The following is a 22088-nucleotide window of genomic DNA, read 5'->3' on the forward strand; positions in this document are numbered from 1 at the left end:
CAGGGGAGTTGTGGATGCTCTGGGCGGAGCATGGCAGCGTGCTGCTCCGATGATATTCTGACCTGGCAGGAGTGGCTCTTGAGCTGCTTGGGAGATTTGCATTGTGCCAGCTGTGGAGAAACTCAGCTTCTCAGGGTATTTGAGAGCCACCAAGGGGCCTCAGTGCTGTTTTTAGAGCCCCATTTGGCCAGACACGGAGGCAGTGGGAGGAATCCTCTGGGAATGGGCGTGATGCTCTGCCACCTCGTGCGGCCCCTTGCTGTTGTACATCACACCCTCACACCAGTCACTGCCACTGCCCCATCCTCACTGGGACAGCCTCAAGGTGCCTGGAATGACTCAGGAACAGCTTGTAGAAGAGACATATTTACTTAATAAATAAATACAAATAACATATGGCAGGTACTAGCATGAAATACACACTATTGATGTGGTGAGGGAGATAAGGTCTGAGGCTGGAGCTTTGCCTAGCTCAGCTTAGCATGCCCAGCTGGCCCTGGATAACGGGACTGATGGTGCAATCTGGAACTGCTCGAGGGCATGTCAGAAGCTACACACCTGGATGGACAAGTACATTAACACACAGCAGCCAGGGAGGCTTTGCCTTAGGATGCCTGGGGACGCAAAGTGTGAACTTCTCTGGGAACCAGCGTGACCCTGGGGCACATCTCTGGGTGCCTGCCCAGGGCAGCGCCTGGGAGCTGCAGCGTGGTCATGGCACACATGGGGACACATGGCTGAGGGTCATGGCACACATGGGGACACATGGCTGAGGGTCATGGCACACATGGGCACACATGGCTAAGGGTCATGGCACACACGGCTGAGGGTCATGGCACACACAGCTGAGGGTCATGGCACACATGGGCACACATGGCTGAGGGTCATGGCACACACAGCTGAGGGTCATGGCACACATGGGCACACATGGCTAAGGGTCATGGCACACACAGGCACACAGCTGAGGGCAGGGGGAGATGGACCCCCATGGACCTCAGGAGGGTGTTAGGACTCGTCCCCTCATCTCTGCAAAGCTTGGTGCAGAGCAAAGGGGCTCTGCTTTGGCAGATTTGGCAAAGCCTTGACCTAAAGCTGGGAGCTCTGCTGAGCTCCAGGAGGCAGCAGCAGGTGGGTTTCGGGGTTTGGGGTCGTCCCTGAGCTCCAGGCTGCGCCTCAGTCGGCCGAGACGGGCAGGGGCAGGAAGAGGATCGCCTTCTGGCCGTAGTGAGTCCGCGGGCCCAGCTTGCTGTTCCCGTTCTTCTTCAGCCCCACAAACCAGTTCTTGTCCGCGTGCATTTTGGAGACATAGGTGTTGTAATGGTTCTCCTCGAGCCTTTCCAGGAACAGACACTCCTCACCCAGTAACTGCTGCAAGAGAGCCCGGGGAGGGACAGTGAGCCGGGGTTGCTCCTGACGTGACAATGCCAGCCCAGCTCTCCCCTCTAAGATGCCATTCAGACCCGCCTCTGAGATTTCCACATCCACATCTTATTTAAACTGTGGGGTAGGTGGCCTTGATTTACTCCCCTGGGCCACTCCTGTAGCAAGGTGTCTGACCCGGGAATTTTAATTGGCACTGACTAATCAGCCCCGTGCTCCATAGGCTGCTCCTGGCCCTGGCTCCTGCTCTGGCCCTGAGCTGTGTGGTGGCAGCTGCAGGCTCAGAGCTCAGAACCAGAACAGTCTGGGTTGGAAGGGACCTTAAAAACCATTGAGCTCCAGCCCTTTGCCATGGGCAGGGACACCTACACTGTGGAGCAGCTGCTGCTCCAGGTATGGAACACAATATTTATCAACTGTCAGATAGAAAATACAATATTTGTCAGAGGCAGGGCAGTAAACGGCATTATTTGCTAATTTATTTATGTCCCCCCAAAATAAAGCCAGATGCAGAGAGGCCGTGCAGCTGCCAGAATCACAAACAGAGCCCAGTTACTGCCTGTGGTTTGCATTACTCAGCTGTGAGATGCCTGCAGCCCTGTCCATGCTGCTCCCAGGGGATCCCCCACCTACCGAGCCGTAGAGCAGCCCGTTGGTGTCCATGGCCAGGTACTGCCCCGACTGGGTGCTCCTGATGTGCACCACCCCCACGCTCTCTGCACTCAGCTGGAGCTGGACTGCAGCAAAAGCAAAACAACAGTGAAAGGAAAATCGGAAAAGGGGGGGAAAAAGAGCTGCCAGGAAGTTTAGTGGGGTATTTTGTTGAAGTCTGGCTTATAAAGAGTTTATAGGAAACACTACAGTGTGTAATAAAAGTGTCTCCTTGTACCCTCTTCTTCAAAGAAATCCCACAGCCATCCTTTAGGAACCAAAGACCAATTTTTCCCTTATTTTACATCAAAGGAAGGGCAGCCTTCTGGTTACGATGCCGGAATGGGACACAGGAGATTGGGGTTTTAATTCTGGCTCTAATTTACAAATTTCTCATGTGGTTTGACAAGACACTTAAGGAGTGACATACAAAGAAGTATTTTGAGAGCTAGGCCAGGGATGGGCAGACTGCAGATGCCTGCACTGCAACCCCCTGATCCAAAGCATCCCACCCAGCCGTCTGCTGCAGCTGGATTTGTCCAGAGTGTTGGGGATGGAGAACGGGGAAATAGAAAAGGCTGTGGCTGCAGTCACAGTGACTTGCAAATTCCAGCTCTTCCCTGTGATCCTTCCCATCTCGTAGGCAGCTTCTTTCCCTAAGATTGATAACAGCAATATTTAGGTTGCTTGGAATGAAGTATGAACGGATGTCTCGGCTCCAGCTCCTTCCTTCCTGTTTATATTTAATTTATTTATCCTTATTTAGCTGAGGTAAAAGGCAATGTTACCTCTTGGCCTGGTGGAACACCCGTTGCAGTGAAATCTTTGCTGTAATGCTCCACATTCTTCATTTTTGCCATTTCCTGCTCAGTAAATGATAGTTAATTAGGAAGCAGTGTGGGTGCAGGTTTGCAGGAATGCTTGGCCCCTGTGCATGCCTGGTTTAGGCTGGGAATGTGCACTGGGAAAACCCCAGCCCACCTGCATTCCCTGAGGTGCTGCAGACCTGGGACCTGGCCAAGGAGCAGTCCAGGGAGAAAAGAGGCAAATGGGATGAAAATGATGATTCTGTTCTAAAAATTGTCCCTGAGAGAGGGGAATGAGAAACCCTCCTGCTCCCTCCTGCTGCCAGTGGGGTGTTGAGGTTTTTGACCATAGAGGGAGTGAGAATGGTGGGTCCAGAGGAAGGAGCTTGTGCACTAAATTCTTTCAGGTTCTCTTCCAGGCCTGTACAGAGATTTCCATCCATGAAGTAATGGGATGAAAGAGGGAAAAGGAGACTTTTTGTACAGATGAGCATGGGCTTCATCCTGGAGAAGTGTCCAGGTAAGATTTCTTTCCATTCCTTGGTGCGAGCTTGGAATGCCCACATAAAGGATGTGGGAAATGGATCCTCATGTGGGGCTGGACAAAAAAGGCTTAGAGAGAGTGTCTCCTTCTGCTCTTCTTGGAGGTCCTGCCTGATTCTGAGGCCATTTGAGAGAATAATAAGAATTCTTGGCATTTGTCTGGAACTAAATGCACGTGGGCAGTTTGCAGAGCACCCGTGCAGCTGGAACGCTGCTGTCCCCTCTGGCCTCCCAGTGAGCCCTGGATGTTCTGTGCCCTGTCCCTCCCTGGGGCTGGCAGGTGCCTGTCCCAGCTGGGTGACAGTGTCCCACAGTGTCCCATGGTCTGGGCTGCTCCTCTTGCACGCCAGGGAATGATGCTGAGCGGCCCCATCGTGTTCCAGGTGCAGGGGCAGGAGCGTGGGTGCTCAGAGCAGGGCGCCTCTCCCCAAGGCTGCTCTGCTGGCACTCAGCCCTTCCAGGAGTTTCCTCTGTAAATATTAGTGTATTCCTGCATCCCAGTTTATGAGACCATTTACAGGAGGTTCCTTTCTGGCAGGGGTTTGCACACATGTGGCCCCGGGCCAGCAGCCAGGGAGGTGTGAGCGTGCTGGGAGGCAGGGCTGCCTGCACTGCCTGCCCAGGGCACAGTGCAGCCCTGGGACCACTCCAAGGTGATGGATCTGCTTTTCCAGAGGGAAAAGGATTGGGCTGTGTGACAGCATCCGTGCTGTGAGACAACAGCCCGGGCCAGGCACAGGAGCGAGCTCGTGGTCTTGGTGGCTCCCCATGTCCCAGGAGATGCCATCTTGAGCCTGACCTCTCCTTCTGACTCCAGCAAAACCTCTGGAAAATGCTGCAGAGACACTGCCTGAGCATATACCACCTCTCCTGGTGAGTCTGTGAGCCCAGTCCTGTCTCTTGCAGATCCTTTGGGTCATCATCCAGCCTTTCCAGGGGTTTGAGGGTTAGTTGCTGGGTTTATTTCTGCCTGAAGGCTGGAGCTGCATGCTGTGTTTATCCAGCCTCAGGGAGCTCATCTTCATCCATCCCCCAGCACTGCCTCGTGCTGGGGAGACAGTGTTTGTAATTAAAACTCAGCTCTAAACTGCCTGTGAGTAACACAACAATAGCAAGAGGAAAGGTTAAGTTTGGGGGAGAAGCCACATGTGCGCTTGTGGTTTAAAGAAAATAAAAGCGCTTTTCTTAGCACTTTGTAAGGCTGGCTTGGCTCCTCCCAGCCCTTCCTTCTAGTGAGATAGGAGCCTGGCAGGGCCTGGTCCCATTCCAGTAAATGTTCAGGATATGAACCCAGAGGCTGCTGCCAAGAGCAGGGGCAGAGCCCAGCCCCGCTGCCCACAGAGCCCTGCAGGAGCTTTGCTGTGTGTCCAGCAGGTTAAAAAATCCTCCAAAGAGTTTTTGCTGTGTCCCCGTGTCTGCCTGCCTGCCGTGAGGTGAAGCCAGTGCCAGGTTCCATACTGGAGATGTCTATTGCTGTCCTTCACATCTGCACTTGGACAGCACACATCTCACACCTCCCCTGCTCTGGGTCCCAGCTGTGGGTGTGTTTGTCCCCTGGGATGTGTGTTTGTCCCCTGGGATGTGTGTTTGTCCCCTGGGGGTGTGTTTGTCCCCTGGGATGTGTGTTTGTCCCCTGGAGGTGTGTTTGTCCCCTGGAGGTGTGTTTGCCCCCGGCAGGTGTGCTGTCACACCAAACTCGTCCAGATCCCGTTTTCCCCAGCTGCCCCTCCCCAGCTGGTGAAATCTGAGCCCAAGGACCCCCCGAGCCCCCGGTGTGCTCACTGTGCTCGTCGCTGCGGTCCCTGGTGCCATCCACGGTGCCGTCGGGCAGGATGCGCAGGAAGTGCCCCCCGTTGCTGCAGTACAGCAGCTTGGGCTTCTTGTAGTTGCCCGGGGGCAGGTTGAACTTCTCGGTCAGGGCGCTGAAGGTGGTGATCTCCCCCTCGGCCATGGCGCAGGGCTGCAAGGGAGGTGACAGCAGGGGTGACACACGCTGCTGCTGCCCGGCTTTAAAGGCAGGCAGGGACGGGGGAGGGAGCCCGGGGGTCCCGCGGGTGATTCACGGCCAAGGGGATGCTCCCCCGGCGTGGGAGGCGCGGGGGGCTGTCTCCTCGCTGGGTGGGGCTGGGCAGGAGGGACGCTGTCCTTTTAATTTTATCACGGTGAGTTCTGTTTTTGTTCTCCTTTCTATTGACGTACGTGCTAAAATTACACACTCAGAAAACCAGTTTGAAAAACACCCGGTGTCTGATTGGAACCCACAGGAGGCGGGAAGGGAGCCCAGGTAAAAAACTCTCTGCGCTATTATAACTCTCAAACACAATTATGACCAGGAATTGCAACACCCACTGCGTGTCAGGTAGTAAATATTGCTCATCTCTTGGCACTCTGCAGCTCACCTGCCCAGGACACGCATGGAAAAGGTCAGGACACACGTTAGATGTGGTGGGAGATGGGCAGGAGCTTTCACTGCCTGAGCTGAGGAGATTTACCCAGACACTGATCAGCAGCATTTGGAAATGGGAATTTTGAGTCCAGGATATGCCATGGGTCAAACAGCAGCATCTCAGCACCCAAAGGGGCTCCAAGAGAGCTGGAGAGGGGCTTTGGTCAAGGATTGGGAGGACAAGATAAGGGGGAATTCCGCTGCCAAAGGGCAGGGTCAGATGGGAATTTGGGAAGAAATCCTTCCCTGTGAGGGTGGCGATGCCCTGGCACAGGGCCCTCGGCCCTGGCTGCCCCTAGATCCCTGGCAGTGCCCGAGGCAGAGTGGACACTGGGGCTGGCAGCAAGCTGATCTCATGAAAAATCGTACTGAAACCTCATTTTCTGGAGGCTGTGGTCACCATCCACGTTTAAGGAGATGCTGTGCCAAAACCTGAAGGCATCACCAGACCAGTCAAAGAAAGATGCTGTGGATGTTGGAGGCTGAGAAGTGAGAAGTGCTGTCACAGAAGTGCCATCACAGACATGAGGAGATGCTGCAGGTGGGGGCCAGAGTCCCACGGATATTTCAGGTACAGTCATGTTTTTAGCCTAGAAACTACATTTAAAATCTCCCACAGATTCATTCTGTCTTTCATATACAGAGTTCTGTAGTGCTTGGAGAGAAGTGAATTTATGAACAGAAAAAGACATGGCACAGAATAAATCTAGATACAGGAAGTTGCTTTAAATGTCATGTATTCCCACAGCTATATTATGGAAAATATTTTATAGTCAGTGTTTATATGTGTTTATAGATTGTAAAAATGTCTCTTTAGGACTGAGTTGTGCTACTGGTACGTTGGGATGGAGCCAGTACCACACTGTGTGGGTTTGCTGTGGTGCTTGGAGTGCCCTGGGAGATGCTGAGGGTGGCAGCTCTGCAGCACACATGCTCACACACATGTACATACACGGAGAATCTCCAAACACTCAGCTCTAAACTCTTTAGTATTTAAAATAATCTGCAAAAGCAGCTGCAAGAAGGGGAAATTACTCCTGGAAATGGATCCCAGATGCCTGCAGAGAATAAAAACCTCTGGAAGCTGGATTGCTAAAAGATGGATCCCTGGAGATGAAGAGTGTGGCTGCTGGTGAGAGCACCCCCAGCCACTGCACCAACCCTGCTTCGAGCACAGACTCCAGCCCAGGCTCTCAGATGCCCCATTTGACACAGACTGGGATTTGGGAAGTGCTTTCTGGAGTGACAACCCCCAGCCCCCACCCATTGCCATCAGCTTGGAGATGCAGCCTCAGAAGCTCTGTGGCTCCTGCTGTTTCCCAGGATGAGCAGGTGATGCCAAATACAGACTCAAAACCTTCGTTTAACACCATTGTCAGGTGAAGTTATTTTGTAGAGTGTCTGATCCCTACATTTCTTTTTCTCTCCAGACCCCACAGTGCAGTAGTCCCGTTTCTTTGCCAACTGCCAGGCTCTCTCTGAAGGAAAAGCCCCAGGTCACCCAGGGTGGCACACAGGGCTCTGCTCCTCCACTGAGCTTTAATCAACACCAGCAGCACTGGGTCATTTCCTAGAGCCAAAGCTTTTCTTGAACCTTTATCTGAGGGTAAAAGGCACCCAGAAGTCTCCTGGGTTGATGATGGGTGGTACTGAGAAGCAAACACCCCAGATCCAAGGGCTCTGAGCAGGATCTCAGCAACCTCTGCAGCCAGGAGTGAGGAGCAGCCTGGATTCTACCCACAGTCACCTCAAGGTCTGAGGGCATCTCCTGACAGCTTGACCAGAGCAGCTCAACTGGAAACAGCTTCTTCATCATCACTAATTTCTTCTAAGGTTATTTCTGCTATTTTTAGGAGGACTCCAGTGCTTGCCAGCTGCCCCGAGTGCCCCAGCAAAGCTCAATGAACACTTTTCCACTCCCCTTGTCTCCCTGTGCTAAATACTATTGCTGTTCTCAGACTTTATGGCCATGGAGCTGTTCCTCTACAAACACCACCACTCATGGCCCTAGCATTATACTTTTGGCAGGAACATGTTAGGTTTTTATGGGAATTAAAAAGCTCGAGTGAGAAAGAGAACCTGAACCAAAGACAACATAAAGGGCCTTATTTCTTTGGGTGGGAGCCCAACAATGCTATTAAATAGCTGAAAGCAGAACAGAAAGCTCTCTCAAATATGCAAAGCTGGGAGACACCACACTCCAGTGGTTACTTGGTGCCCCATGGAGAAAGGAAAATATTCCAAGAGGAGATGGCTGTAAGGGGCACGGCTGCTGTGAGCTCTGACCCCCCTGGTGACACCAGGACTGGATTGTGACCTGTTTGTCCACAAGCAGCTGTGCTTGTGGCTCCTCTCTCCTCCAGCTCTGTGCACAGCCTTGCCTGAGAGAAAGCCCCCAGGAGGAGGGGTCCCTGGGGGCTGCAGCCAGACCACCTGCCCCAGGACAGCCCCAGCTCCATCCGCACCCTGGGGAGCTGAGGGCACCCAGCTCTTCCTCCTGGGTGGAGATGTCAGCACCCCGAAGGACCAGAACTAAGTTCTGAAGGTAAAAAAGCCTTAAGAAGGGAGTTACACCCGAATGTTGATTTGATCCAGGTCCTGCTGAGCCGTGGTGGCTGCGCTGTGCTGCTCCCTACAGCTCTGAGGGAGAGGAGCCCAGTGCAGGGCTGGAATAGCTGCGAAATTCTGAGAAGTTTGGGGTTTGTTCCAAACTTTATCACTGGCCAAACCAGTGGCTTTGATGTGAAATCCCAAACTCTGCGAGCATCTGACTGTGAGCATGGAGGGCTGGTTGTGCTGCCAATGTCAGGCGTGTGAGCTCTGAAATAACAGCACATGCTGGGAGCCAGGGAGGGAGGGAGGGAGGGAGGGGGACCTTTGCTCTCTGCCTTAGAGCTGTGCAGACTTCACCACACAGCACTTGTTTGCATGACAGAGGTGGTGTTGATGGAAATGTGGGGCATTCCCAATGGTCCAAAAGTTTTTTGCATGTCAGAATTGCCAGGAATTTTTGTGTATTTTTTTTTTTAATGGCTCCTGTGGCACAGATTTAGTGGCCAGCAAAGACTCAACCCAGAGGCAGCCAGCTAAGGTGAGCCTTTTTGTCTTGGGTATGAAATACCTGGCTACTACATGGAGGAAAACAGAAGTATCTCACCTACTGGGTTAACACCAGATTGGATTGATCCAAATACATCAAAATTGTCTTTGGTTTAGGACACAGTCTTTTATGTAAGGTTGGAAAGAAATGTTCTGCATGGCCACTGTGATGAAAAGTGCAGCTAATCACAATTGTCATTTAGGTGATCAGCTAGAGATCACACAGAGAGCTCCAGAGAGATGAGAAGCTGCTAAACCCCCGAGTCTCCTGAGGTTTTGTCCAGCTCTGGGTAATGAGATCAGTGTCTCGTGAACCTGGCTCTGGTGAGTTCAGTGGAAACACTCCAGTTGGTTTCACTTTGGAAAGTGTTATTTTCTCCATTAAAGCAGAAATGCTGTTTGTTCCAGGACGTGTGACTCAGCTGGGATCAGACAGCATCACCTCCTGATGGGCTCCCTTCCCATTCCCACTGTGACTGCAGCCACCTGAGCAGAACAGTCACTTCCCAGGCAGCTCAGACACTCCATGTGGGAATGGAAAGCACTCAGAACAGGTAGAATATTTTTAGGGAATTCAGGCTCTGAATTGCCTTTCCCAGGGGTTCCTGTGGGTTTTGGGGCAATCTGAGATTGACTTGGGCATGTGGAGCAAACATCTCTCAGATAAACAGGGATTTTATTCATTGTAAGTTTTAGAGAACCATTTCATGGGATGGATTTCCTCATCCAGGAGCGGATTAGACGCCAGGCAGAGGTTTCCTCATGCTCTGGCTGCTGCAGGAGCAGCTTGGTGGGTCTGGGGTTATCAACATGGGCAGCCTGCGAGGGCTGCCTCTCCTCCCGAGGGCTGGCAGTGCAAGGCACAGCTTGGATTCATTGGACTGTACCTCCTCTTAGAAGGATTTAATAAATGATTAGGCAAAGCATATGATAAATATGTAATAAAACACTCTGTATCAGTGGAATGCATTGGCTCTTTTCTAGGCTTGTTTATGACCAGGTGATTTTATCTCTAGTGATGTGATTAACTGCCTAATGAAGTATTTATCAGCCAGGTTTTACCCTTTGCAAGTGGAATACGCTGTGTGAAGTGCAACCAAAAGCATAAAAATCAATTTAACTAATGCCTGCTGTCATCATCTCCTGCTCTCCACTAGAAAACAGCCATCCCACTCAGTCACACTGGATTTGTGGCAGGTAGAACAGAGGGGCTGTAAAGCTGAAACTTTAGCAGTTTCCTGAGTGGGTGTCACTCATGGTTGATGGCCAACACAGCAGCACCACGGGAGGGACAGGGTTAACCCAGCCCAGCCCTGTGCCCTCCGGGATGCCCAAGGGGAAGCCCCATCCCTGCCCCGGAGCCAGGTGTGGCTTTTTCAGCGCTCTGAGCTGCTGGGACAGCCAGTGCAGCCTCCCCCCCGGCTGGAAAACCAAGGCATCCTCCCCTTCCTAATTACCTCCCACCCACGGCCCTCTGCCATCCGGTGATTAACTTAATTGCAGCTCCAGCCCCAGGAGCGAATGCAGCCCCAGAGCAGGAGCTTTGCCAGGAGAGCCTTGTCCCTGTGTCCTGTCTGGGCCCGGAGCAGGGACAGGAGCAGGAGCAGCCCTGGCTGCACACACAGACCCCACGGATCCCACCGTACCTGTCCTGGATTGGAGCCCCCCTCCCAGAGCAAGCCGGGTGTGCGGGACCTGCTGGATGGGAAGAACACCTGGACAGAGAATCACCGAGGCTCAGCCCCTGCAGCCGAGGATGTGCCGCTCCCAGGGGACACGTCTGGGCTTTGCAGCAGAGGAAACACAAGCACCCCGGGCTTCCCCTTCCCTCCTGGACGCAGCAGGTCCTGTCTGCCCTTTCCAGGTGCCCTTTCCCTCTCTCAGGCTTGTGCCAAGGCCAGTGCCAAGCACAGTCCCTGCTCCTGTGCTTTGCTGCCTCCCAGCACGTGGGGCTGGCTGGGAGCTGCGCTGACACCAGTCTCACCCCAGTCACCCCAGGAGGAGGGTGGCTCTGTGCTGCCGAGGACTCAGGGGTGATGCACCACGCACAGGACCCTTGTTTTGGGTTTGCCACCTGGGCTATGGGCAGGGCTGTGGGCACCTGGTCTGCCTGTGCTTGGCTTCCCGGGAAAGGCAGGGAGGGAGTGGATGCAGCTGATCAGGTATTGGCTGGAGTGCTCTGTGATGCTGCGGGAATGCCCCGGGGGCAGGGGGCACTCCGTGTGCCCTTGGCTCCTCTCAGCAGCCCCAGAGGGGGGGCCCTGCAGCGGGTCCCAGCCGGTTCCTGCTGTGACACTGCAGTGACCTCTCCGCTGTCCCCGTGCCCCGCCTGCCACCCCCGCTGTCCGTGCAGGACACAGAGCCAGACCACAGAGCCTGGCTGTGGCTGTCTGGGCTGGCGCTGCAGGTGTGGCTGCCCCCACACCCACGGACAGACGGACGGACGGTGCCGAATGACAAACTCCAGCCCCAGAAGTTCCCTCTGTGCCGTTAATCCCAGCGGTGGCCTGGCTCTCCTGTTGCACCATGGCCCCTGTGAGCCCTGCAGTGCCACCCCTCTGCTGAGCCCTGTTCAGGTACGTGCCTGTCCCTCTGTCCTGGCCGCCCTCTGCCACCCTCGGCGCTCAGAGGGGCCCAGCTCCTCCCAGGCTGCTGCCGATGCTCAGGGCTGGAACTGGGAGTGAAGAGCAGGAATGCTCACACGGTGTCAGGCTGCACTTCCTGCAGCTGGCCCTCTGAAGGGTGGCCAAGCCCAGCCAGGGTTGGCTCCAGCTTCAAAACTGGGATTTGAGTTTGGGTTCAGCCTTTGTACCCTGTCCTTCCCCAGAGAAGCAGAGGATGCTGGAATCGAGGGTTTCGTCTCCAGGCCAAGTGAAAGCCCACATCCATCCTGATGGTTAACCATCAGTAGACATATCATCGCTCAGAAATCCAACTTCCTCCAGCTCAGCCTCGCTCTGGGCTGTTCCAAGGAAAATCACTTGGGTTTCTGGGCTCACCATAGGCTCAGCAGTGATTTACTGCGAAAATGTGCAGGCAGTTCATGGTGTTCATCCTGCAGTGTTTGTGTAAGGGCTATACAGCTGCTCTTTTTAACATCTAAGTAAGCCTGGCTGGAAGAATCCTGTTCTTAATTCTGTTGCCCAATGTCTCATTTTAAATTCAGTCTCTAGTACCCCTGAGTTTCTTTCCTCCAAGCTGCCTGAGTAAGGAGCTTAAGCTGTTGCTCAATAACAGTGTGATAAAAGCTCGAGTTAATAATGGCTATTACCAGGAAAATCCTCCAATAAATAATAATTTTCTTATCTGCATGACTTTGGGACTGGAGAAAATGCCTTCCAGTGAAAAGCTGCAGCATGTAGGAGTGGGCAAGGAGTGTTTCAGATATAAGATCAGAGCAAGGCAAGCTCAGGGCTGAATCTTGTTAAATGGAGATGAGTGGGTCAGCAAAAAAACTGGAATTAGTGTGGCTGAGTAGTCACTGGAGTAAACTAAGGAGAGCAACTGTGCATCTCCACCTCTGTGGTCTGAAGGGACGGACAGGTCACTGATGCCTGTGTTCTTCAGGCACAGATGGAGGAATTCCCACTTGTGGCAGTGGGTGGCTCTGGAGGCCATGGACACTGAGCTCTCTGTGTGTCACCCTCAGCTCTGGCCCAGGAAGGAGCCTGAGTCACCCCCTGGGACCTGCCAGAGCCTGTGGAAGGCACAGCCCTAGGTCTGCTCCTGCTGTCCCAGACAGGGGCACACCTGTGTCCCTGCAGAGCTGGGCAGCACCTGTTTGGCCCTTGCTGTGACAAATGTGACCACAGGTTGTGTGACAGCAGCAGGAGCAGGCAGTGCAGCCACAGTGCTCCAAGGAAAACAGAGCCCTGCCTTGGCTTTCCATTACAGAGCCCTCCGAGGGAAGGGGATGTGTTTTGGGTGCTCCTCTGCCCCTTCTCATCTCTGTAAACAACAAAGCACCACAAAGGGTGCAGTGCAGGACAGAAGGCTGCAATTTTAACAACCTGCTGCAGCTCTGCCCCTGAGGTTTCACCCACGCTGGCTATTTGCAGCTCCCGAGTGGGAGTTCAGAGACACCGCAGCCTTTGCTGTGCCCGTGTTTCCACAGCTGCTCTGGGGCCAGGCTGGCCCACGGGGATGCAGCCAAGGATCATGGAATCACAGGATGGTCTGGGTTGGAAGGGACCTTAAAACTCATCCAGTCTCACCCCTGCCATGGCAGGGACACCTCCCACTGTCCCAGGCTGCTCCCAGCCCCAGTGTCCAGCCCAGCCTTGGACACTGCCAGGATCCAGGGGCAGCCACAGCTGCTCTGCTGTGATGCTTGTGATAATAAAGACAGAAAGATGCCCTGGGTTATCTAAGTGTAAAAAAACCCCACACTAAACCAAAAATGTTGGGACTACCAGGCAGAGTGTGTGGATCAGCAGCTGCTGTGCCCCCTGCCCGGCTGGCAGTGCCACAAACAGGACCCCAGTGGGATTTTACCTTCCTTACTCGTGAGCTGCACGTTCAGCCCTGCACTGGGATCCAGGAGTCAGTGAGCATCCCCCGTGGTTTGGGGAGGATCACATCCCCAGCAGGGAGGTGTGAGCTCCACAATCCCCATTTGGAGTCTGGCAGCCAGTAACTGCCCATCAAGTGGAAGCTTTTGTGAACACCCTGCAGCAATGGGAATACTGAGGAAGGGGAAGGGAGGGTGTTTTACTTGGTGTTAAACACTTGTGTTTTCTGTCCCAGATTTGACCTTCAATAGAGAATCAAGTATAAAGGGAGGTGGAAATGCCAGTGGAAGAAATACACATTGGGGTGGTTTTGTGTACAACACCCACATGTCCTGTGGGTGCAGCTGCTGGAGAAATAAGGATGGATCTCTCTGGGAGAAGCAAGGAACCTCTCTGAGGAAAACATAACTGGGGTGGGGGAAAGCAGGGCAGCCTTGGGGTCTGCCAGTCATGGATACTGGAGTGGCCCTGTGCCAGGCCTGGGGGTTTGGCAGTGCATGGAGGGGACAGGGTGCAGCATGTCCTGTTTGGCTGGCACAGGGATGCAGGATCTCCCTGTGCCCACGGGGACTGTCCTGGGCAGAGTGTGCCAGGGACAGGGGTGGGCAGCAGACGGGTTGTCTGGCACTGAGCTCCCTGATCAGCACCTTTCCAGGGGGTTTGCAGTGTGCAGAGAGTGCCTGGGATGATCTGGAGTTCACCTCGGGATGCACAGAGCAGGGTTTGTCATGGTGAAGATCTCCCCCTCCTGTCTGCCCCGGAGCAAGGATGGGACAGCAGGAGGAAAACCTCTCCTCAGGCTCCTGTTCCTGAGCACAGGGCAGGAAATCCCAGTGTGCAGCTGGGGGAGCTGCCTGCCTGAGCCCCTGGGCTGGGAATGCCCCCTGGGACCATCAGGGTGGGCAACTGTGCCCCACACAGGGGCCACTGCCAGGCTGGCTCCACCTTGGAGGGCTGTAACAGACGTGTGGATGTGGCACTTGGGGACATGGGTTACTGGTGGCCTTGGCAGTGCTGGGGGAATGGCTGGACTCGATTTGAGAGGGGTTTTCTAAACTACACAGCTCTTGGGTTCTGTGATTCGGCACAAACAGGGTCCCTGCACAGGTGAGAGTGGCAAGGCTGGTCTGCAGGTGGGACAGGCAGATTTACCAGCCCTGGCGCTGTGGGAAGGAAAGATCTGAGCTCAAGGCTGACACCCAGGTCTAAATTAAGAGCCAGGAGCAAGAACAGACTTTGTGAGCACCAGTGGGCCGTGAGTCATGGATGAACTGTGTGTCCAGACTGCTGTGGGCAGTGGGCAAGTCCTTGGGAGGATGGCTCAGGGCAGACAACACCACTCCCAAAAGGAGTCTGAAGGGGACAGAAGGGTTTTAGATGCCGTGCCGTGAGTCAGTGGTACCTGGGCACAGCAGCCAGCCCGGCTCCCACAGCCTGTGAAACTTTTCTGCCCTCAGGGACAGCTGCCAGGCTTTGGTGCTGTGGGCTTGGGAATCTGCCTGTGGGATCCCAGCTCGGTCCTCTCCCCAGCAGCCCTTTCAGCCTGGTGCTTTCCCTGGGCAAGGGAGAGAGTCTGGGGGTAGGAAAGCACAAACAGAAGGGAAAAGGGCCCTTCTGAGCTCGCTCTGAGGGGTTCTCCTGAGCTCACTCCTGAGTTCAGACCCAGCAGAATGGGGTTTGTTGTCTAATTAAACAGAGGTCAAGCTTTAAGCTGGACCATGGGTGCATGTTAATGATGCTGTGCTGAGGTTACTAGAACTTTATTTAGCACTGGCTGTGTATTAGCTGTTCTTGAAGGGAATCCCTAAATATTGACCTTGGCACGGCGAGAGTCTGTCTCAGCCTTTCTCTGCCACCTCCACCAGATGGAAATGAAGCACTTTTGTTATTCAAGGTTTTAGAGGGAAAAGCAGGAGCTGTGGCAGACAGTTTTGTCACTGCAGATGCCAGGTGCAGACTGTCTCTGCCTCCTCAGGGCTGGAGGCCAGAGCTGCCTGGAATCCAGGCACGAGGCACAAGTGCCCTTCCCTTGGTGGGCAGTCCCACCTCCCCTGTTAAACACTGACAGGTTTTGGGAATATAAACCCTGCAAGTCGCTGATTGCTGCTGCAGCTGCTCTGCACGGCCCTGGCCTCTGCTTTGGTGCTCCAACAGCTTTAAACCAACAGGTTCCAGTGTTGGAAACAAGGGAAGAAACAGGAACTGAAGACTGAGCCAGGCACCTTTCAAACACGGGGGAGAGGGAGGATTCCTGCATCCAGCAGAGACCATGACAGAGCCATTGTCTCTCCCTGAACTGGTATTCAACAAATCCTTCTGCAAAAGATTTCTAATGTGAGGTTTCTCTTTGAAAGACAGACCCAGCCAGACCCAACCCCCACGATAATCCCCAATAGATCTGCACTGACAGACAATGTGCACAGAATTCCTAAAAATGCCCCAGCCATGAGTCAGTGCCTGCTGTGCCCAGGAGGGAGAAATGCTGGTACCCGAGGCAGGTCAGGGCAGCCTTTACCTCCCTAGAATATACATTTATTTTCAGGGAATATTTACTAAAAGGGTTTGTAAGATCCAGTGCAAATGCTAATGTGTTTTGAGGGCAATAAAGAAGGGGCAAAAAATAAAAATGGAGATGGAATAAGCAAGGAAGGCTGAAAGAGAAATGGAGGCTAAAGGTGAGAAGGAGGAGCCACAAGGAATTGAAGTCACAAGGTTGGGGAGGGAAAAAAGTAAAGGCTAAGGAGTGCAAGAGAAAAAAAAGGTTGATCAGAAATAAAAACAAGGACAGAAAAAACAGAGGCTGCATAAGGGTAGAGGGCCAAGAAAGTGTGGGAGGGGGAAAGAAATGCAGAGGCTGAAAAGGGCAGGAGGCCAAAATAAAGTGGGAGGCCAAAAGAAAAGTAGAGACAAAAAAAGTGGAGGGTGAGAAGGGGTGGGAGGCTGAAGAGGCACATGAGACGTACGGGAAGGGCTGCCCAAAGAGGGGTCTAAAGTTTAATGGGTTCCTCAGGCAGGACAGGGCTCCGCCGTGATAAGGGAGCACAATGTCCAATTGTTCTCCCTGCACACCGGGCCAGCCCAGCTTCCCCCTGCCTGGGCTCACAGGAACACACACTTGGGGTTTGGGCTGGACAGAGCTGGGCTCTGCCAAGGGCTCCAGCCAGACCCACAGCTCTGCAAGCCCTTTGGATAAACTTTCCTCCGGCTCCGCCCCAGCTCAGGGGATCAACTCTTCCTCCCGAGCTCCCGAAATGACTTTGGCCTTCCTCCCACTGCTGAGACCTTGATCTTCCTCCCAGCTGAGGCAGCTCCTGATGCAGCTGGCTCTGGCTCCTTGCCCTGACTCCCAACCAGATGAGCCAAAGCCCCACAGCGCCCAGGGCCCCAGCACGGTGGGGACAGGGACAGGGAGCTGTTGCTGCCCTGTCAGGGGTTTCACCTTTGCTAAATGGCCCAAAGGAGCCAGGAGGCTGCAGGTGCTGGCAAGGGAAGGGGGCACTGGGGACATTTGGCCCTGGGGCCACGCAGAGTCTCAGCCTGACACCTGCACCCCCAGCCGGGGAGATTTGAGCCTGCAGAAATTTGTGTTTGGCATCTTTGGTTTGGCTGAGAGCAGCTCACAGCTCAGAGCATGCTGTGATGAGGAGTTTTGGCTGTCAGGCCCATCAGGATAATCCCTGTGGTGTTACTTCAGCCATAAATCATAGAATCATCACAGGATGGTTTGGGTTGGAAGTTCCATCCCCTGCCATGGCAGGGATGCCTTCCACCATCCCAGGTTGCTTAATCTCCTGTCCAACCTGGCCTTGGGCCCCTCCAGGGATGGGGCATCCCTAATCATACTTTACTGCCCAGAGAAGCTGTGGCTTCCCCAAACCATTCTATGGTTCTGTGATTTATTTATTTTGTGTCAAAAATGAACCATTTATAGTGCTGTGTCACTGCAACAATTTTCCTTCCTGTTTGTTGTTCTGTCTGATTGGGTTTTTTTTAGTTTGTTTGGTTTGGTTTTTTTTTTTTTAATGGTCCAAATATTGCATTTTGCCATTTTAAATATTTGGGTTTTAGTATATTTCTATTCAAATTCTGATCTGGGGTTCTGCTTCTACCCAGAGCTCCAGGTGAATTTGCAATAATTTGGAGATTGTCATTTGGAATGATGCTCCCATCACTGAGCCACTTCTCCCTCCCAGGATTTGGGGGCAACTTCAGGGTTTGGGGGGAGTTTGTCCCAGCTGGGGGGAGCATCACGCTGCCACCCTAAAGCTGTCCCTGGGGAAGGGACCTGCTGCCTCACCACATCCCAGCCCGACCCTGCACGTCGGAGCCTCCCTCTGCCCTGAGCCCGCCGCGGAGATGTGTGGGGCTGGCAGAGCATCCCCAGGGCATCCCGGGGGCTCCCAGAGCCTCCGGCGGCAATCCGTGCCCTGGGGTGTGTGTGAGCATCCCGCGGGGCTCCGTGGGGCCGTCAGGGGGGCTCAGCCCCCGGCCCGGTGCGGTCCCGCCGCCCCCCGCCCCGCACCTACCGGCGGCTGCGCGGCGCTCCCGGCGGCGGCTCCCGAGTGCGCGGGGAGAACCGGGATGGAAGGGAGCGAGCGGGGATGGTGAGGATGAGGAGGAGCTGCCTCGGGGCGGGGGAGCGGCGGGAGGATGCGGGGGGGGAAGGGGGAGGCTGATCACATCCAGCCGCCAGCGGGGCCGGGCACCTGCCGCACTGCCCGGGCAGCGCAGTGGGCGGCGGCTGCGGCAGAGCCCCGGGCAGCAGCAGCGGGCAAACCCCCCTCCCCCGGAGCCGGAGCAGATCGGCCTTCCTGTCCCTCGCGTTTCCCTTCCCTGCCGCCCAGGACATTCCTGCGGCTCTGGGTGTCTCAGTGCCCTCCGGGAAGGCGCTGACCTCCCTCACCCCAGTCAGCCCCGAGCGCCCCGGGCACCCGGGACGGGGTCCTGGCCCTCCCCGGGGGGGTCCCTGCCCTCCACTTGGGGGTCCCTGCCATCCCTAGAGTGGTCCCTGCCATCCCCTTGGGGGTCACTGCCATCCCTAGAGTGGTCCCTGCCATCCCCTTGGGGGTCCCTGCCGTCCCCGGGGGCAGCTGCCGAGAAGGGGCCGGGGCAGCCACGGGGCTATGCCGGGCACGGCTGCGTTCCGCTGGCACCGGCGGAGCTTGGCCTTAAAAGCCGAAGTGTTCGGGAGCGCTGTCAGCCGGATAAAATGCAGCTCCGCGTCCCCGGGGACGGCGCTGGAGCCCGGTGGCCGCGCTGGCTCTGCCGGGGGGGCTGTGCCGGGGCTCTGCCCTTGCTGGGGCCACGGGTGGGCTCGGGGCTCGGGGGGTGCCAGGGTGGGCTCGGGGCTCGGGGGGTGCCAGGGTGGGCTCGGGGCTCACGGGGTGGGTGCAGGTTGGGGTGCGGCGGTGCGAGGTCGCTGCCGCAGCGCTAATGAAGCTCTAATGAAGCGCTAATGAAGCACTGGCGGAGCCCGAGCGATGATTTCAGCGCTTGGCCGGGCTCCACGAGCCCTTTGATGTGGTGATGTTTAGGCTGCGTTATCTAAAGCTCGCTCAGAATAGGCTTTTAGTCGCGGCTCACGTGGAGCCAGCGTGTTTGGACAGGCATTCCGGGCTGGAAATGCCCGCAGCCCAGACGTTTGGATAAAACATTCCCGAGCTGACCGTGGTTACCAGCGCCTGCTGGGGACAGCTCCGAGCGCTCCCCACAGCGCAGGTGGATCCCGAGCTTTTCGGACATAGCAGTATACTTTTTCCTCACCCTTTATTTTTAATAATCCCGCCCAAGATTTCATCTTGCTTTTTCAGAAAATAAAAAATAGGTATAACCAAACATTCCTGAATCTAACAGAGGAGCAGGCCTGGCTTTGCCTCAGGCTCTCCTAGACTAAAGGCATGGGGATTGTGAGGACGTGGGGAACATTAGGAAACGCTGGTTCATTTTCTCCCTCAAGGGAACACCCCCTTGTTTCGGAGCTGCCGGGGGCTGCCCCCTCCCTGCAGTCCAGCTCTCCCTACTTGCCCGGCTGCCCTTGCCCTCTTGCACTCAGCAGCCCTGGTGCGGTGCTTTGCAGATGGTGTCCTGCCAAATTTGTGTCCTTTCTGCCTGTCCCGAGGGCTGATGGCCCCGGGATGGAGCCAAGAGCCAGAGCGACGCAGACACAGAGCAAACACGGACTTGGGCAGCGGGATCTGCGCCGGGCACGAGGGAGAGGAGGCTCGGCCAAAACCCAGGCACTGACCGTGCTGCAGTGGCCCCGGGCCCTGCCCCGAGAGCCAGAGGGATGGAGACACTTCAGGGATGAGGATACTGCAGGGGTGGGGACAGAATGGAGATGGGGAACACTGCGGGGCTGAGGGCACTGCAGGGCTGGGAGACAGAGTGGAAGTGGGGAACACTGCAGGAATGGGGCCTGTTCAGGGATGGGGGCTGCCTTGGCAGCAGCTCTGCCTCTCCCCTGCCCTCTCCAGTCCAGTCCTGCCTGGGCAGTGCCAGCAGCACCTGCAGCAGGTGTCTGTGCTATTTCTCAGGCTCTCGGGATGGATTTGATGGGTGCTGCTGCTGCAGTTCCTCTCCTGTCCCTGCCTGTGGTAAGGAACCCGCTCACCTCACGCCCACCAGCCCCCTGGGCTCCGAGTGCCATCAGTACCAGCTCCCGGGGCTGTTGGGAAGCACAGTGAGTAATTACCCACGGAGCCCCGAGGAAGCTGCAGGTGCTCCCCTGCCTGGCCCCACGCACAGGCAGGGCCTGTGAGGGCAGCTGAGCCCCAGCCGTGCTGTGCTGGTGCCTCCTCATCCCCCAAACCACGGTCCCACAGCAGAGATGACTTAAACAAAACTTCCCGCACGTTTAGAGTGAGACCCTCCAGATGCTCCAGTCCTGCTTTGGTTCCACCCCTCCTGAAGCGATGATCCTGGGAGCACTCGGCGGGCGCGGCTCAGCCCAGAACGAGCTGGAACAGCACCGAGGTGCAGAGCCCCGTCCTGCTCCTGACAGGGCCTGGGCAGAGGAGAGGAAACCCAGCTGCTCCTCAGCACCACACACGTGGGCGAGCTGCTGAGCTTGGCCCGGAGCTCAGGAACCAGGAACGCGCCGCAGAGCCTGTGGGAAAGCATCGCAAAGCCCCCGGGAATCTGTGACGCTGTGCCAGGGCGGGAAGTGCAGGATGCTGCAGAAGGCACTCACCTGAGGAGGCTCGAGGTGCGCAGGGCTGGGCCCCGGGAGGCAGCGCCGCGGACCTGCCCGGGGTGGGCAGGGAGTGCCGGGGTCACCCTGCCCCTCGCTCCACCTCCCGCAGCCGGGCAGCGCCTGCCGGGGGCACAGCCGGGCCCGCAGCACTCGCGGCTGCCCCGGGCCGGGCAGGGCACAGGCGCCGGGTCCCGGCCGCAGCGGCCCCGGGGCTGGCGCTGCCGCCGGCTCCGCACCCGCGCAGGACGAGGAAGTATGGATGGATAATCCTTCGCCTTGCTATTTTTTTCCTCTCATGTGATCTTGGTTTTGGACGGCTATTTTGGGGCTGGACTCCAGCCCAGGTGAAAGACAAGGATTGAATCCAGCCTCCCCCTTCCCGGAGGCCCTCCCAGGACCTCTGCCCGCCCGCCCGCGGCGCGGGGACAAACCCTGCCACCAGCTCTGCCCCCAGCCCTGCCCGCTGCAGAGCCCTTTCTGTGCCCTCCCGCCCTGGGCAGCGCTCGGAGGGCTGATGGAGCCCGGCTGTGCCGAGCACACCGGCCCGGTCCCCCCTCCGGCCCGCGGCCACCCCGCCCCGCGACATCCCCGGGCTGGCACCGGCCCCGGCCCGGCTGCGGACCCGCAGTGTCCCAGCAGCGTTTGCCTCTTGGTGCCCGTTTCCCCCAGCCCAGCCTGGCAGGAAGCTGGCGGGAGATAAATACATTAAAAATATGCTCGGAGCGTGCAGCAGCCTGGGAGAGAACCGCGGCCATCAGCCCGCGGTGCCACCGGTGCCGGGAGGAGAGGGACAGGAGGGGACAGCGCAGGACAGGCACAGGAAGGGACAAGGGGGGCTCTGCGGGCCCCTCCGCTCCACGTGCAGCAGTCCGGATCCTGTGGGCATCCTGCCCCTGCCTGCCCCGGGGTCCCCTCTGAGGACATCCCTGGGGACATCCTGGCGCCCAGGGCTGTCAGGATAACCATTTTTATCCTATTTGTGTCTTTCGACCCTGTGAATGAAAGTCACAGGGCCCAGTGGGGCACTGGGGAGGGGCAGCCTGGCTCGGAGGGTGCAGATGTGGGGCAGAGCACGGATCTCAGGGATGTGACATCCATGGATCTGGCTGTCCCCACGTGCACGTGTCACTGCGGGCACACCGTGCCCTTCCACGGCGGGTGGTGGGAGGAGTGGGTGCCTAAATTGAGTTTTTGCATGACTAAAACTCGTTAAAGGTCCCTGTGATGAGTCTCAGGGAAATCCAGACTTGGGAGAAGCTGGCTCGGCACTGACTGCACAACACCAGGGGCAGGTGACACGTGGCAGCAGGGGACAGGTGAAGGACAGACCCACCACGTGAGACTTCAGTCAGAGGTGGGTGTGATTTGGGTTACAGAGAAATGGGTCATTCCAGAGCTGTGCTACAGACGTGAAAAATTCAGGTCCAAAAATTAAATGTCACTTATTTTTCCAGCCTATT

At 56.0% G+C, this 22088-nt stretch overlaps 1 protein-coding gene across 3 annotated transcripts; it reads right to left on the reverse strand.

Annotated features, from left to right (window-relative positions):
* Positions 1 to 350: 350 nt before the first annotated feature.
* On the reverse strand, positions 351 to 20897 carry FGF1 (fibroblast growth factor 1). Of its 3 annotated transcripts, none has more exons than XR_014616514.1 (5): positions 20626 to 20897; positions 5163 to 5340; positions 2014 to 2117; positions 952 to 1368; positions 351 to 823 (listed from the first exon to the last, which is right to left on the reverse strand). XR_014616514.1 is itself a non-coding variant. In XM_084215507.1 (4 exons), exons 2-4 carry the CDS (start codon positions 5329 to 5331, stop codon positions 1174 to 1176), a joined length of 468 nt encoding a protein of 155 aa, XP_084071633.1. In that variant the 5' UTR covers positions 5332 to 5340; positions 20626 to 20897; the 3' UTR covers positions 351 to 1173. The 3 variants fall into 3 exon arrangements, 1 of the variants encoding a protein (XP_084071633.1); XR_014616515.1 differs by having other exon boundaries at positions 351 to 899; XM_084215507.1 differs by having other exon boundaries at positions 351 to 1368.
* Between the last annotated feature and the right edge of the window lie 1191 nt (positions 20898 to 22088).

Source organism: Fringilla coelebs (assembly GCF_963513975.1).
Source record: "Fringilla coelebs genome assembly, chromosome: 15".
Taxonomy (NCBI): Eukaryota; Metazoa; Chordata; class Aves; order Passeriformes; family Fringillidae; genus Fringilla; species Fringilla coelebs.

Bases quoted from the DNA above. Each gene is read 5' to 3' on its own strand.
- FGF1 (XM_084215507.1), bottom strand. From the start codon at position 5,331: ATGGCCGAGGGGGAGATCACCACCTTCAGCGCCCTGACCGAGAAGTTC. The intron at 2,118-5,162 runs GTGAGCACACCG...CTTTTGCTGCAG, and splicing joins GGACCGCAGCGACGAGCACA to TCCAGCTCCAGCTGAGTGCA. The intron at 1,369-2,013 runs GTAGGTGGGGGA...GCTCTCTTGCAG, and splicing joins ACGGGCTGCTCTACGGCTCG to CAGTTACTGGGTGAGGAGTG.